Below are 15,766 nucleotides of genomic sequence, written 5' to 3'. Positions count from 1 at the left end.
TGATTTGCTTCAAATAATTTATTTCTGTCACAGATTAAAATAAAAGTAGTTGTAGTAAATTTAGCATTAGGGTTAGTTAGTAAGTAGTCAGCTGCCTATCAAACTTGAAACGCATTAACCCTATGGCCCTGAAACTTTTACCACTGCTGTAACACATTTTCCAAGAGAGTGCATGGAAAATAAATAGCAAGTGAGCAGAGAAGTAGTAATAATAAAATATAATTACCTGAAAGTAATGTTTTGAGATAATGCTATCTAAAAGTGAATACATGTACAGTATAGAAGAATATTTAGTCATTATCCTCTGTTATTCATAGTGTTAAACAACATCCACTATATAATCCTGTCCAGAGAACATGTTGGTTATGCAATTCATCTGCCAGGGCTGTGAGGGTATTTCAGGCAAAAAAAGGTTGGGAGCCACTGCTGTACAATCCACATTTTCCCCTTATATAGACTGAAAACATACAAGCCAGTTTAAAGTAGGAAAAGCCAGTTTTTATTGTTTTAAGTGCCACTCAGACACAAAACCAAAGCTGCGTGCAGCATACAGAGAAAAAGAGAGGCCTGACTAAGGCACATATGGATAGAAACTCAAAACAAATCTGTCCGGATGAAAAGATCAGATATGTACAAATAAACCTTAGAATGTCCAGTGTTAGATGTTGTTGGGTTTGATAACAGGGTTTGTGTTGTGTAGTTGCAATAAAAATAATGAAACAGGAAATAAGTAACAAAAATGAACAAGGCAAAGAAACTTCTTGCGACGGACACGACCTCAGTGTTTCCACAGAATACAAGTAACAAGACCAAAAAAATATACAGCATGTACATTCAAGGACATGTTTGAATATACAGCATGTCTCCTTCAATCGTATTGATGTTTTTATATCTAACCGATGCATTTTTAACCATAAAACCAAGGTTTTACTACACTGTTTTATCTCTGCAACACTAGGATGGATTGGAGATTCAGGAAAAACCAAACAAGATGAGGGTGATAGAAAAACAGAAGGGAATATAAGTCGACCTTTTATCCATTTAAAGGTAAAGTAAAAATAGTACGTTTCATCTCCCCATGATTAGTGAAGGAGCAAGCCTGACGAAACTAAAAAACAAGAGCGAAATCGGTGGGGAAAAAAACAGGGTGTCACTATTTCCTGGTACATTCCCAGAACCGAAACAATGAGTAAACCGTGTTTGTTACAAGATCCTGGAATTGGGAACACCAGGTTCTCCTTAAGTCGCTTACTTTGAAATATTTCAAGATTCTTACTACGATCTTGCAGCACCACTTCGGGTTCCAATAACAAACCTCACTTTTCTTCTTAAGACTATCTGCTGATAAAACTTTAATCACGACCCTAGAAACTGTTTATCAGGAGTCCTGGTGGAAACTGCTTCTTTTCCTTTGTACCAGAATAACACCAGTTCCCGGTTATTCTCAGAGAGCGTTTCCTCCCCAGTCTCAGTTCATAAACGTATCACACTCTCATCTCATCCATCCACCCCGGTTCAGGGGCATGCCGGGTGGAAGGGGCAGGGGGACCTGTGACTGTCCTGGAGGCACAGGAGGCGGAGGGGGGTACCCTGTAGGTGGAAGGCCTATTCCTGGAGGTACGTGCCCTGGTGGCATGCGTGGAGGTGGCGGAGGGTAGCTATTGTAACCTGGAGGCGGATAGGTCGGGGCCAAGCTGGGTGGCGGGTAGGTGGAAGGAGGTGGAGGGCCTGGAGGTGGTGCTGCAGGCGGCGGATACACGTGTTGGTGGTATGGCGGTATTGGGGGAGCATAGCTGGGCGGCATGGGGGCGTAGGAGGGGCCCTCCGTCTTCATCATGGACTGCAGGTTCTGATAGCCCTCCCCGGACATGTAGGAGCTGGTGGTGGACATGATGTAGTTGGAGGGCGGCGGTGGAGGAGGGCGATGGGGCAGCGGAGGGGGCTGGTGTGGAGGCGGCGCGTGCGGGGGTGGAGGAGCAGCCTCACTTCCTGGTTCGGCTTCTGTGGGAAGTGCTGGAGCTGGAGCTTTTCGGTCTAGTGAGCGGCGGGAAAAAGCAAAGAGAAAACATCTCGTTAAAAAAAAAAGTGCTAATTATTGTTCCTATAAATATCACAAGGCTGCTAAGTCCAACATGAGCTCAAATAACCTTTCTGTTCCCAGACTGAACAGCACGCAGCCAGACCACAACTACCACATAGGAGGTCTCATTATCAGGCTCAAGCACTAATCAGATTGGTCTGAGTTTAGGGAGTATGTGAGTATGCGTGTGTTGGGAAACATTATGTCCAGACGAGTTGGTGATTATGTACGCAGACTGAGAGGACTAAAGACTTAGGGTTGCTTTGCAAGCTTGAGTCTCAGGCAGGGGTCCTGCCTGCTCATTATCGGCCTATTTGGTGACAGGCAAATGGACAACGGGGTGTGGAGAGAGGACGCCGGCACACACCGATGCTCTACCCCAATCTAAAGCTACATCCATACGACGACGATCTCTGTCCACACGAGCGCTTTAGCTCAGCATCAGTTTAATCCCCGTCAATTCTAACTCATCTAAATACACATCACTTGACCTCTACCGCACACATGCTTGAATAACAGCTCACCTCCTACACATCTAAGCAGTTGTAATCATTGTAAAATACAGAGTTTAACTGCACAACAGCTGTTAGCAAAGACAACAGGGTCAGCAACACTTGCCGTATCCATGTTGCCTTCTACACTGGTAGTGGCCGAGGTTAATGCTGGTTTGTTTTCCTCTGGGGGGGGTCGGGGTCGTCATGTGATAGGAGCCTGAATCAGCGAAGGCTACATCATGACCCAAAAGACCCATTTAGCACAGGGTTGTGATTGTCCAATCATAGTTCCCAAAGATCCCCGTTTCTGCCCGTCCAGATGAAAACACAGCCCTGGGGTCTCATTTATCAAACATTGCGTAGGATTCATACTAAAAGTGTACGTACGCCCAAAAGCCGGAAATGGCGTACGCCAAAGGAAATTCCGATTTATAAAACCGTGCGCACGCACACCTGAACGCAATGTTCGCTTTATAAATCACAGTCCACCTGGAAACGTTCGTACGTGGATCTGCCTCCAAATCCGACCTCCACACGCCCACTTTCAACCATAAATGGTCAATGCAAAGCATCGCTGAACCCTCATCTTCCTCATTCTTCCATTCGCATGCACACATCACGCAGAATCACGCACCAGTGTCACAACAGTATTTATTTATTTAGAGCATCGGACCGATTCTCTCACATCAGTGGATCCTCACCTCCACTCTGGGATATTATTTGGAAAGTTTCTTCATTTCTTGTAAGTGATCTCCAGGTCGCTCTGTGCCTCTGTGCGCCTGATGGCTCAGTCCCGTTCACTGCAGTGAACTGATGATACACGCACAGTGTTAGAAGATATTATTAAAACCTATTAATGACTCGGCTCTGTAACTCCGCTGTTAAATGGAATCTGAACGTAATTTGCTGTAAGTTGTTTTATATATTTTTTAATGAAAAGGTTCGTGTGGAACAGATATGTCGCGCGAGCAAAACTAAGCTGTTGGTTTTAATGTAAATGAGGAAGTGGATCAATAATCTGCTTCAGTTCACCACCTCACGTCTGCGTCGCCACTTTCCCGTCTCCAAAACGTTCGTACGCATGGGTCAGAGTTTGCGTGGAAATACGCAAATTTTCACGTCAAGTTTGTTTTTATAAATCCCAACGTTTGTGTGAGAAGTGGCGTACGCATGTTTCAGGTCCCGTTTAGTGCGTACGCAACGGTGATAAATGAGACCCCTGGACTTTTCGAACAAAAACAGAGCCAACAGTGTTTCTGAACTTCTCTGTTTTAGCAGCTCTATAACTGTAGTAGTGTGGACGCCAAGTGCATTAGAAGCAGAGAGGATGCGTTTTCAAATGAAAACATAATAGTATGGATGTAGCCAAAATCTAAAGCATAGCAACATCTTTGCAAATTGGTAGATGGTAGATGACAAACATTTACCTGAGGGAGGCTGCGACGTTGGCAGAGGGGGCATCGGGCTCTCCAGTCTAGGGATCTTCGACCCGATTTGTTCTGCAAAATAAAAAAAACAGTTAATAAGATGCAAAAGCTTTTTCTTTTAAATAGGGAGGGCACTTTGCTGTAGGCACGAATATTCATAAAATCCTACCAAAAAAATCTCATGTTAATTAGCTAACTTTTCTGGGAGGTATTTCAACATTGTTAAGATCTCAACTACTTATAAACCCAAATGGAATTAATTCTTCCTGTATGGATTTAAATAGGAATGTTACCTGGAGCCTTTGGTTCATCTTTGGGGGACGTCTGAAACAAAGAAACGTGAATGAGTCCCTTTGAGGTAAGCTAAGTGTTGATATATGAATCATTTTAAATACATGCACTAACTGTAAGATGAAAATATATGTTAAGCCATCAGCAATGTTATTTAAGTGTATATTCACATGTGAGCGTTTGAGCTGGCGTGCAGGGCTGCCACCCTGAGGGGATGTCTTCTTTGGGGGTGGGGGAGGAGGGTTGGCAACTGGGGGTGGTCCTAGTGGGGCAGGAGGAGCAGGGATTGGAGGAATAGGCGGCCGCTCCTTCTCCTGCATCTGCTGAGGGATGGGCTTGTTGCCCTGCGAGTACAGGTCCAGGATCTGGTGGCAAATGTCTGGACACAGACAGAGAGGTTTTTTGTTAAGACAAGTCAGTAAGGAGGTTGGACAATTATCAAAAGGAAAGGCACAAAGCATAGTAGATTTGTGATAAGCACCTTCAAGCAGCCCGACTGGGACGTCCTGGACAAACTGCTCCCACCAGCTGCGTGACGACTGCTTGGCGGTCCACTCCTGGATGTCGAACTTGCAGAGGCGGCCAGCCAGGTACATGACGGCAACCGCGATAATCTCTGGCTCCCACTGCAGAGACAGCATGGTGCACAAGCTGGAGGGGACACAGGCAAAACTATTTAGAACCTATTTTTTACCAATTGCTTGTCAGTGTTTGTTTGCCAGTGCACAACAGAGACAATGTCAGGAAATGTGGGTGAGAGAGTAAAGGTGTTAACAGGCAATAAATCTCCTTGGCCAGATTCAAACAGACGTTGCAGATATTACTGTAATGTGGTATGCATCTTGAACCACTTGGCACTCTGATGCCCTATACACTACATTCTTTACAAATAAACATTTCCCAGGTTGTAAAGCCTGTTTCACTTATTTACCTTGTCATCAATGCATTTAATAATTTAATAAAAGGGGGTAAGGGTCTTAACCTTACCCCGTGCCTTGAGATATGCATGTTGATTTGGTGCTTTACAAACGAATGAATTCTACAGGCCTCAGATCGTTAAGTAAGTACTTCCATTGGACAGGTTAGGTGATAAGAGTTTAAGACATTAAGTGAATCAAACGCATGACACCACTGACAGAGTCACCTATGACAGAGTGACAGTGGGAGAAAGTCCGGCTGCTCACCTGTCATTGACAAACGTCCATGCCATTTGCAGCACCTTGCACACTTTATTCTTTTCCCCTATAACAAGAAGGAAAAACAAAATGTTTTACTTGTTTCGTTGCATAATAATGTACAAGACTCTTTGTGGATCTGATGCAATACTTAATCCAACTCACCTTTGAGCTGCTTGACATAGCGCAGCAGGAACATGTAGGGGTGCTCCACCTGCAGGTCAAATTTGATAGTCTGGAGCAAGATTCTCTCCAAAACCATCACCTCTTCCTGTTGAAGAAACACACATGTTCATGACTTTAAACGTCATGAGTGGAGACAGAATCCTACAACATGAGATTATCGTATGGTTGCTCATTTAAGCAGATTAACAGCAATGTCTAGACATGTTTACTTTTCTCTTTCTAGGTCTTCATGATATTATGGCAGGGATCTATAATGCTGGTTAAGACTATTAACGTCTTTTCTGAACTCCATGACCAGAACCAATTCCCTGACTCAATTAGAAAGGTACAGTACAACGTCCTTTTGCACTCATAGCGCCCAGTGTTAACAGAGACAGTCTCAAGACAACAGAGTGAACATAAGAGGAGCCGCACCTTCGGGTCGTCTCCAAACTGAGCAAACTGCACATCATTCAGTAAGCTGCGGGCGGTTTTAATTATGTCTTTGCACTTCTTCGGTGTCTCCTCCACTTTCCCCGCCAGGAAGAGACAGCAACCACCTGTCACCTGTCGAGACGCAAATGGCAACATTAATCCCACTCATTTATTCATACTTCCAGGAATGTGAAAAATAACAAGTAAAAAAATGAATTGAACTTACATATCTAGGGAACTGCTTGAAGGAGTGAAACATGTAGAAGCGGTGGAAATATATGATCCCAGTTGCCAGTGTGTCATAGTGTCTGGTAACAGTCAAGGACATATCAGAGACCATTGACAGTTATTTGCACATCTGAACCTGACATAAAAAGGTGTTTCATTATGATTGTGCTGCTATGATCACTCCATACTAACTCAGCTATACTTCCTGTTAACTATTCATATGCAGGTCTTTTCCATCTATTCCAGTGAATGTAAATAACTCCTGTAAAAGAGTGAAGTGAACATACCTAAATACTGTATATTGGTTGTATAATTCCTTCATAATTTGAATAGTTGGGTTTATATTGACTGTATTTTGATCAGGAATAAACCAAGCCATGTAGCACTTCACCTCAACTTGACCTACACAGTATTCCAAATCGATCAATAAATCAATCAAGGATACAGGCCAAGTCGTGTTCCCACGTCAAATATGAAGCGGGCTCCTTCTCGCCGATATCGAGCTTCCGTGGCCGAGTCCAGGCCCTCGGACTGAGATGGGGTGTGGGCCAAATCCTTCTTGTCCCAGTACCAGCATGGTTTGATGTGGTCCAGAATCGTTTGGCCAGTCATTGAGAAGTTCTCTCTCGATTCCTTCATTGGCTTAGGGGAGGCAACGTTGGATGGACCTGCTGCACTCGACTGCTGAGAAGATGGCAAAAAAAAGGTTTAGTCATGGCCATTACTACCCAGAAGCATTGGTAGCAAGTGCAGGTGTTAATGCTATCCTGTTTGCTGTTGTGTGCTGGGTCGGCAGGTTGAGGGACCTAACTGATACAGAGTGGCAGTGATGTTGTTGGGGGGGGGGGGAAGCTGATCTCTACGAAGACGGTGCCGGAAAGAAGAATGCTGTGTCGACAGTGTGTGATAAAGAAAGTGCTGCACACAGATGCACGGTATGAATGTGTGAATGGCACAAACTCTACTTAAGATAGCTTTGAGTGGTCATCAAGACGAGAGGAGTGCTTTTTTATATACCATTTTATACGCTTGCTTACAGTTTGTATTTGTAATTATTGTCTTGGTATATATAAATCCACTCATTGAGTAACAGTGATGTTCTACCATAGTATCAAGTGGCTCACATCAACTCTGTGAAACATCAGGGGATGTATCCTCAAAGTTTGCTTTAACTTTTAATGAATTTAAGCCATATTAGGCAACTCTGTGTAACATTAATGTATATTAAGAGTATATTTTCATAATTTGCTTTTACTTTTTTAACAATTTAGGCCACTTTAAGTCATTGTACTCAGTCAACAGCAGGATGTAGCTACTTTCCTCTAATCCACACAGTGTGAAATAAGGAAGACAGAGATCAGTATGAATTATATTCATTTACCTCGGCACCAAGTACGTCATTGCGTTGATAACTTGTTTCTTTCTGCACATGACAGCGAGCTAACAGCTCCAACGGTAAGAAGCCAACAACCAGGAGCAGCACAGAGAAAAGACAGTGTGTCCCTGCACCTTCTCTCCATTCATTCATGGGTAAACTACACCTGACATTAACCCTGTAGCTGCAACAACAGCACAGCAACCACTCCTGAAACTAAACGAAGAGATTAACGTGGATGACGAAGACGCCCCTCCTCGCAATTAGCTTAACGAAGCTAACTTTTTCGTTATGCTAATTGCGAGGAAACATTAGTGGGTGTTAGCTTGGCGCTAGCACTCGCTAACGTTAGCTTCCTGGGGCTTAATTACCAACCGTGTGTGGAACACAATATGTAAGCTACGTCCGGTGATGTCGCTTGAACACAGCAGCATCTTAAAACAAATGGAACCTTCCATGTAAAGGCGGTCGGAGTGTGTTCGCCGGCCGCCGCTAGCAGCTAAGCTAACCTCGGCTAGCTAAACTGACTCGAGGTGCCATCACCGCTGAGGCTCGGAGCCCCGCAACCTGTCAGAAGTAGTTCGATTTCGGCCTGATCGGGTCCGTCCGCCCGCAGCCGAACACCACTCTTACCTTTAACATGTAGCCGTAGTGGAGAAATCACCCTGAACACAACCGAACGAGCAGATCCGCAGTTATTCACGATAAGTCGGGAAACGAGTGATCCACAACAGTCCCCATTGTAACAAGGGCATCGCCATAGTGCAGCGCGTCAGAGGATGACGTCACGACGCAAGATATCTGGCACGCGTGTGCCTCGGTTAGATTTGAGTTTTTCTTTTCCTCTGCTGAATGAATTTTGCTCGTGCTTTGATTACTGTTTATTACTATTTAAATATCTGGCCTTGTGAAATCCCAGCAGAAGGAATAATAACAACAGCATTTATTTTTAATATGAGGGAAATATGTTGGTTCCAATAACATCCACTAAGGGGAGACAAATAATTACGAGTGGACTCGCACAGGCAGGACTGGGTTTTGCAGTTTATGATTTGACCACATACTTGAAAACAAGAGGCTTCACTTGCAAAAAAAAATGACAAAAAACAAGCTTTCGAAGAGGTTTTAAAAATGCAAATGAAAAGAAAGCAATCAAACACGTATAATATTTACACACAGGATAGAGTGTAAACAACTTTTAAACATATAAATCAAACACCTCTAATTTGAATCCTGTAGTGGAAAGAGCTTATTTAACAGATGTGAATGAGACTAAAATGATATCATGCTTTCGAGTTGTTGTTTTTTGTCTACAAAAATCATTTGTAAGAAAATCTAGAATAGAATTTAAAATTCTCCCTTTTAAATCCCTTAATAATATGGCACCATTAAAGAGCTCATAGTACCATATCACCCCACTAGAGCACTGCGCTCCCAGAATCCAGGCTTACTTGTTATCCCTAAAGTCTCTCAAAGAAGCGTAGAGCTTTCAGCTTTCAAGCTCCTCTCCTGTGGAATCGTCTCCCAGTTTCAGTTCGGGAGGCACACACCCTTTCTACATTTAGGAGTAGGCCTAAAACCTTCCTCTATGATAAAGCTTATAGTTAGAGCTGGACCAGGCTTATCTTAGACCTGCTCTAAGTTATGCTGCTATAGGTCTAGAATGTCGGGGGACACATGACACATGGAGCTTCTCTTTCCAGCTTCTCTTTCTTCTTTTCCCCCCTTATCATATCAAAGAAATGAATCTCTCATCAATACATGTTACTGACTTGACCTCTTCCCCGGAGTCCCTATGCCTTATCGTTCGCAGATCCAGGGACGCGGCTGCGGCCACATCGTGGATTATGATAGTGGATCGAAAATTAGAGATCGTGATCGTAATGGCGGATCCTATATCGTGTTGGCATCTGATAGTGGTGGTGGACCATGGTCGAGGTGGCAGGTTTCTACGTTCTTTTTCCCCTGTTAAAAGGTTTTTGGGTAGTTTTTCCTGACTTGTTGAGGGTTAAGAACAGAGGATGTCACACCTTGTTAAGCCCTACGAGACAAATTGTGATTTGTGAATATGGGCTATACAAATAAAATGTTATTGATTGATTGATGACTGAAGTAAAAAGGGAATCCCACAAAACCCAAATCAATAAATCATTCTTATCGAATTTTATTTGTATAGCCGGCAGCCCATATTCACAAACCACAATTTGTCTCTTAGGGCTTAATAAGGTGCATCCTGTGTCATTAACCTTCAACAAGAGAGAGAGGAAAAACTGGGGGGAAAAAAACAATATATACAGGGGATCTTTCCCTCAGAGAGAGCCACACGTGAGGGATCTCCCAGGACGGACAGAAATGAAATAGAATCTGCCTGTAACAGAGCACATCAACAAAATGACAATATTTACAGCATTCATGAGAAAAGAAATAGAAGATGATGAAGGGAGCAGGAATGACAATTGTAATGAAAATGATATTGCCAATAGTGGTAGTATATGTGGGCAGGCATATTGTATATCTAAGCAATATAGTTGTAATCATAATCCACGATAAGCTGCCACCACGATCCAGGGTCCACGATCACGATCCACAAAAACGTGTTTTGCTCTCTAGCCAACAGGTGGCATGTTGCAGCTATCTGTGACCAATACAATTTTACAATGGCTGCATGGAAATAATTAGATGTTTTTCACCACTCATCAACTCTAAACCACTGATATCATTTACATACCTGAAGGCTAGAGCTGTAAAAAGCAGAAAATCTACTGCAGAAGAAGTTTTTGCAGAGAAATACAACAAAAGAAAGAAAGTGAGATTCAATGATTGATGATTTTAAGGTAAATAAGAAATATATTGATATGACCAAAAACACATGATAAAACCCATTGTATTTGAGTGCTTTAAATCAAGGCTGTAGTCATGAAGTGAACATTGGGGGGGACCAAAATCTCACAACTCTTTATCAACACACAAGATAAATTTGTATGTATTTTATACATAGTAATACTCTATTGTAAGTCTAATGTGTGCTTGGTAATAAAAACATGTTTATGTGTATGCTCGAAAACAGAAAAGCAAAGCCACAAGCACCACTCATTAAAATACGATGTATCCGCCGCTATTTTTGTTGTTGTGCTTAAAGTTAGTGCTAGCATTAGCCGGGAGAGCGGAGCCATATACAGACGTATACAGTGACGTCATGACGTGGCTCTTTGAACGGCACTGGCCTGTGGAAAAGCAACTGTGAACCAGCACTAGCACCAGCACGGAACTGGAACCTGGTTCGCGTTGGTGGAAAAGGGATATTGGACAAACCGCATGCAGAGCTGCCAGAAACAGTACATGAGCTGCACGACACCGTAGTGAATATTTCGGACGGCGGTGCTTTTTTGCTTGTTGTCATAGCTTAACAGTTTTATTATTATTATTCATTGTCCAGTTTACAATTCAGTTTTTTTGGGGGGGGACAATTTTACCTTATTTAAACGTGTCCCCACCCAATGGCTATTATCACTACTGCCCTGCTTTAAATGTTGCAGTGTAAGTGCAGACTACATTTAACATCTTGTGCTCTCTCCGTTCCCCCCACCGGCCTCACTTCCGAGAAAAAAAAACGGCATTGAATCATTTACTTGGTCCAAATTAAAATTTGGCATCTGCATGTATTATACATTCAGCCGTGCTCGGACAAATCCTCTTAACTGTGGTAGAAATTGTCGGGATGTGTCCTGTAGAAAAGTAAGAGCCTTGTCTGGTTGTATTGCCCGTAGCAAGGGAGCATCTCAATCTGTCACTCAAGTCCAAGTGCACACACACACACACACACACACACACACACACACACACACACACACACACACACACACACACACACACACACACACAGCAGCCGCAGTAAATCAGCTTATGAATAATATATACTTGTACTTTCTTTATTAATATTAAACATTGCATAATGAAGCACCAACTATAAGCAAATCCCAGAGCAATATTCATATTACCATGAGCTGTCCTAGAGTGGACCTTTCATTGTTTATGTCAGTCCTGTCACATTGTGGTTAAACACATCAGAAATGGCTGCTCTGACCCGTTCGTACACTTGACCCCAGAGTACACTTTTAATTCTCTTTAAGCTCTTAAAAATTGTATTATGTGCAGTTGTCGTTCATATATGTCAGGCTATTTTAAGATATTAATGTTATTTTGGTATTCTTCAGAGGGTAAACAGAGGGGAGAGACATGAAAAATGGAAGATAAAAGGATGTGATGAAGGTTGTGACCCAGAATCTGAGCCAGTTAAATGGCGTGTACTATTGTCCAGTGATGTGCAAGAGTTCAACCTGGTCCTTGGGCTAATTTCTGTGTTTTAACATAAATTATAAGTGTCTGGAATCTCATTAAAATCCAGGGTCATTTTTGGTAAAAGAGCCGAACTGTAAACACAGTGTCCCTTGTTACTTGGACAAAGCTTTCAATTCCGCGTATCCTCCTCTCTGGTGTAGGCAACTGCCCTGCGGTGTGTTCAGGTATTTGGCATTCAGCGGTGGCACTTACCACGCGAGATGCATGTCTCCTCAGAGGCAACACTTTGGACTTAAAACCTTTCCTGTGTCCACAAGCAGGGTATTTGTGGTATGTTGGCCCTGTGCAACCCAGCTTAAACTGCCTTTGCCCAGAGCCAGCAGATACAAGCTATAATGGAGACATTGATGTATTATTGAGAAACCCATGGGTAAGGATCAAGGAGCTGCTTGCAGCCAGAAGGGATGGCAAGAGTGTGTGTGTGTGTGTGTGTGTGTGTGTGTGGACTCGGAATAATGTTTTCCTTCAGCATCCAATGTGTCCAAGACTGCTGTTGCTCTCTTGGCCTGATGCGAGGAAGAAGACATTTCATGTAATATCACATACCAAATTTATGCGCTCCAGTCAAAGCAATATGCTTGACAACACGCGCGGCCTCTCTGTGAAAGATAGCTGTTGTGCTGTAGTGTTTCCATGTGGAGTCTGCTGAGGTTATGTCTACTTGAGCCAGAGCTGAGATGACATTTCATTTATATAAATAATTACTGTCCTGAAAGTCCCCTAGGCCTGCCCTGAAGCAATCAAACTTCTAATGCTCTTAAAATTGCCCACCATGATTTATTAATGGCCGACTATAAAATGTATTGCTTTAACTGCACACTTCTCCGCCGATCCGCCAGGAAATAGTGTCAACTTTAAATGCTGGTATTAGCCGTTTGTTTTTATTCAACAATGCATTTCGGCCAAAATTACAGCACACTTTTGAATTGTACTGCACGGTTAAAAATGGAACCTTGAGGACGTTCTCAGCCGAGCTGCAGCCCCACACAAAACCCTTATCTGAGCATACACTGATCTGGAGGAATACAGTGAATTATGTGCCGAATGATTGCCCATTAGTGCCATTAATTGCCACTGAGTGAACCTGATCTGCTCTTCAAGGACCCTCTCTCCGATTCTGAACAGAGGCTTCGCTCTAAAAATAAGAGTGAAGTAGCAACGCCGTGTTAAGGCTTTGCCCCCTGAACAGGTTTGTAATGTCTCCAGACTGTGCCAACAGAGGGTACTGTTGCCTCACAACATGTTTAAATTATCCAAACAACAAAGATGCAGCATGCTGGTTTCCCCTCCTCTGATCCAGTGTGGAAAGAAAGAGGTGTGTTTTGCATTTATATCATTCATGTGCTGTAGTGTTTAGTAGTGTTCTTTGGTCATTTACAAAGCAGAGGATGCCACAATAACGTGGACTATCTAAATTCAACCGTTTATTTGGGCTGATCTCGGGAAAAGTGAGTGGTTGGGATTTGTCATTTTAAAACGATTTCCTAATGACATGGCCACAAAATTACAGCTGGCATAGAGTGAACAGAGGGAAGTTGTAAACCCGATCAAAGCAAGTGGGGGGGAAATGTAACGTGCTAAAGGGAAATCCTGATAATTTGACATCATGCATTTTTGGATAGAATGGCCATTAGAGCTCAGGTGGAGATAATTGTGTGGGTGCTATAACTTCACACTACTTCAAAGGGCAGACAGACACTATGATCAGGTCTTTACTTTTTGCGTGGCCCACACACGAGCCAACTTCCCCTCTTCTCTGGTGTCCGCGCGCCGCTGTCCCGCGCCCTCGCATGTCTGCGGTGGCTGACGCGCAAACGCCTCGGACTCGCACTTGAACTTGGAACCCAGCCCCGCTCCAGTGGAGACAACCCCCGATCTCTCTCACACACACACCCACACACACACACACACAGGCTGCGTATAGATTCCTCCCAAACAGCGCCTCTCTCGTCGCGCGAGTCAACAAGAAGTAGCCTCGACACTGTTGGGCGCTGGGAAACATTGGACCTCTGCTTGTTGGTCGAGAAAGAGGAGGAGGTGTCTTGTCTGCCCGCCTGCTCACTCTCTCTCTCTCTCTTCTCTCTCTCTCCCTCCCTCCCTCTTTCAATCAGCGAGGCTACTGCCACCAGAGCCAAGAGTTGCCGCTCCGCGCACTGATGCCAAAACGCGCAGGAGGAGTCAGTGCCAAAGGGTCATTTTAGCGCACCACTGCTGAAATCGAAGGACTGTAGGGAACCCTACAATAATCAGCAGCCGCTTGACCCCAGATGATATAATCATACTATTAGAATTAAGAAAAAAAAGGGGACAGGAAACAAATAAGAGCCAATACCTATCGCCGGTGGAGTGCGCCGTACTTCATCTGTCACCACGGTCGCTGCAGAGGTGGGCAGTCCAGGATTTTTCTGTCTTTTTTTGTCTGAAACAAAAAAAAAGCTCATTGCAAAATATTACCTACCTGCGCACATATCAGCCCATCGGCCACTTAAAGCCGACTGCTTCCTAAAACACTTGCACTTTGGCTTCCTCAATCCAGGTGTTGAGTCCTGCGAAGACGCGGTCGGACATTTGTGGACAAACTGGTCTTCCATCTATAAATTGCGCTCCGCTCCGACCCCTTCACCTCCCGCAGGGCGCATCAGAAGCTGCGGCTCGAAGACTGTGAATAGCGGAGGGATTTAGGCAAAGGAGGGGAAAGTTGGTCTCCTGCGTTCCGGAGCAGACCGACACCACGGTGCAAGCCGACTCCAAGTGCCGTTCACCGGGCGATGCCAGAGTAAATGCCGGGGCAATGTCCCGCCGCAAGCAGGTGAACCCGCAGCACTTATCGTTGACGCACAGGGAGACAGTACAAGGTGAGTTTAACTCTCTCTTCGCCGTCGCCTCTCGTTGACTTTACTTGTAAAATTATTTTAAATTTGTATTTAAGTATAAATTGATTTTCAGCAAAGAATAAAAGTATTTGTAGGGGGGAAAGACCTTAATAGTGCACATGCATTAGGATTTAAAAAAATGAGCCAAACAAACAAGTAAATTACGCACAATTTATCTGATTTGTGGGAATTAATTCACAATGTGATAAAGTGAAAAACACAACACCATACCGTTCTTTTGAACACACTTTTAGTCTGGATTAGAGTAATTACGTGGATTAATAATGGTTTTAAACTTTACAATTTTATTAAAAGGATTCCGGAGGCCAATATTTCAAATGTGCCCTTTGCAGCTTCACATGACTTTTACTACGAGAGATGATCTAATGACAGATACACTGGGACTGTCTGACAAAGTGTGTGTGAGTGTGTGATTGCGTGTGCACGCACTATTGCGTGGCCTGTGTATGAGTTTGTAAACCACCACAACACAATTTAATTTTTTTCCCCAGCATATTGCAACATGTGGCACTTTGTTTATATTTGTGTTCACTTTGTTAATACAATTTCAAATAAGGCCACAGTTGTTTGGTGAGTTTTGCACAAACTTGTACCTCAATTTTTAATTGTATCTCTATTTTTTACACACTCACACACACACGCACGCACACGCACACACACGCACGCACGCACGCACACACACACACACACACGCACGCATCTGTGCTTTAACTACATTTTAAAAAACGCACAAAAAATCCAAGATGTGTTAAAAAATAAGTCCAATGTTCACAATCCAACAACAATCTGAACTTTTTAAAAAACTATTATTATTGATGCAATAGTTTTTTTAAACGCAGGGGT

General features: G+C 43.4%; 2 protein-coding genes across 10 annotated transcripts in view; one reads left to right on the top strand and one right to left on the bottom strand.

The window, feature by feature from the left end:
- Positions 1 to 476: 476 nt before the first annotated feature.
- ccnk (cyclin K) lies at positions 477 to 14,383 on the bottom strand. Of its 3 annotated transcripts, none has more exons than XM_034580097.1 (11): positions 14,362 to 14,383; positions 6,741 to 6,979; positions 6,294 to 6,375; positions 6,068 to 6,199; positions 5,633 to 5,738; positions 5,477 to 5,534; positions 4,774 to 4,943; positions 4,463 to 4,671; positions 4,295 to 4,325; positions 4,002 to 4,073; positions 477 to 2,034 (listed from the first exon to the last, which is right to left on the bottom strand). In XM_034580097.1, the coding sequence occupies exons 2-11, from the start codon at positions 6,932 to 6,934 to the stop codon at positions 1,493 to 1,495; spliced, it is 1,596 nt and encodes a 531-aa protein (XP_034435988.1). In that variant the 5' UTR covers positions 6,935 to 6,979; positions 14,362 to 14,383; the 3' UTR covers positions 477 to 1,492. The 3 variants fall into 3 exon arrangements, with proteins under 3 accessions (XP_034435988.1, XP_034435986.1, XP_034435987.1); XM_034580095.1 differs by lacking the exon at positions 14,362 to 14,383 and adding an exon at positions 8,304 to 8,440; XM_034580096.1 differs by lacking the exon at positions 14,362 to 14,383 and adding an exon at positions 8,304 to 8,440 and having other exon boundaries at positions 6,741 to 6,976.
- The window catches only part of bcl11bb (BAF chromatin remodeling complex subunit BCL11B b), a 31,868-nt gene continuing 30,099 nt past the window's right edge, over positions 13,998 to 15,766 (top strand). For 4 of the 7 annotated variants that reach the window (XM_034580093.1, XM_034580092.1, XM_034580089.1 and 1 more), the window contains exons 1-2: positions 13,999 to 14,414; positions 14,566 to 14,884. In XM_034580093.1, the coding sequence (XP_034435984.1) occupies positions 14,821 to 14,884 (64 nt within the window). In that variant the 5' untranslated portion in view covers positions 13,999 to 14,414; positions 14,566 to 14,820. Of the gene's footprint in view, positions 14,885 to 15,766 lie in introns of all 7 variants that reach the window. The other 3 variants (XM_034580094.1, XM_034580088.1, XM_034580090.1) reach the window with 2 other exon arrangements.

The sequence above is a fragment of the Hippoglossus hippoglossus genome, chromosome 24, assembly GCF_009819705.1.
Source record: "Hippoglossus hippoglossus isolate fHipHip1 chromosome 24, fHipHip1.pri, whole genome shotgun sequence".
NCBI classification, from domain to species: domain Eukaryota; kingdom Metazoa; phylum Chordata; class Actinopteri; order Pleuronectiformes; family Pleuronectidae; genus Hippoglossus; species Hippoglossus hippoglossus.
This window is presented reverse-complemented; position numbering and strand designations above follow the sequence as displayed.

What these genes read in the sequence shown, in the direction of transcription:
- ccnk (XM_034580095.1), bottom strand. An exon ending in GTGGGAACACGACTTGGCCT is followed by an intron (nt 6,376 to 6,740) that starts GTATCCTTGATT and finishes GACTGTTACCAG; the next exon opens with ACACTATGACACACTGGCAA. An exon ending in GCCAGCTCAAACGCTCACAT is followed by an intron (nt 4,326 to 4,462) that starts GTGAATATACAC and finishes TCTTTGTTTCAG; the next exon opens with ACGTCCCCCAAAGATGAACC.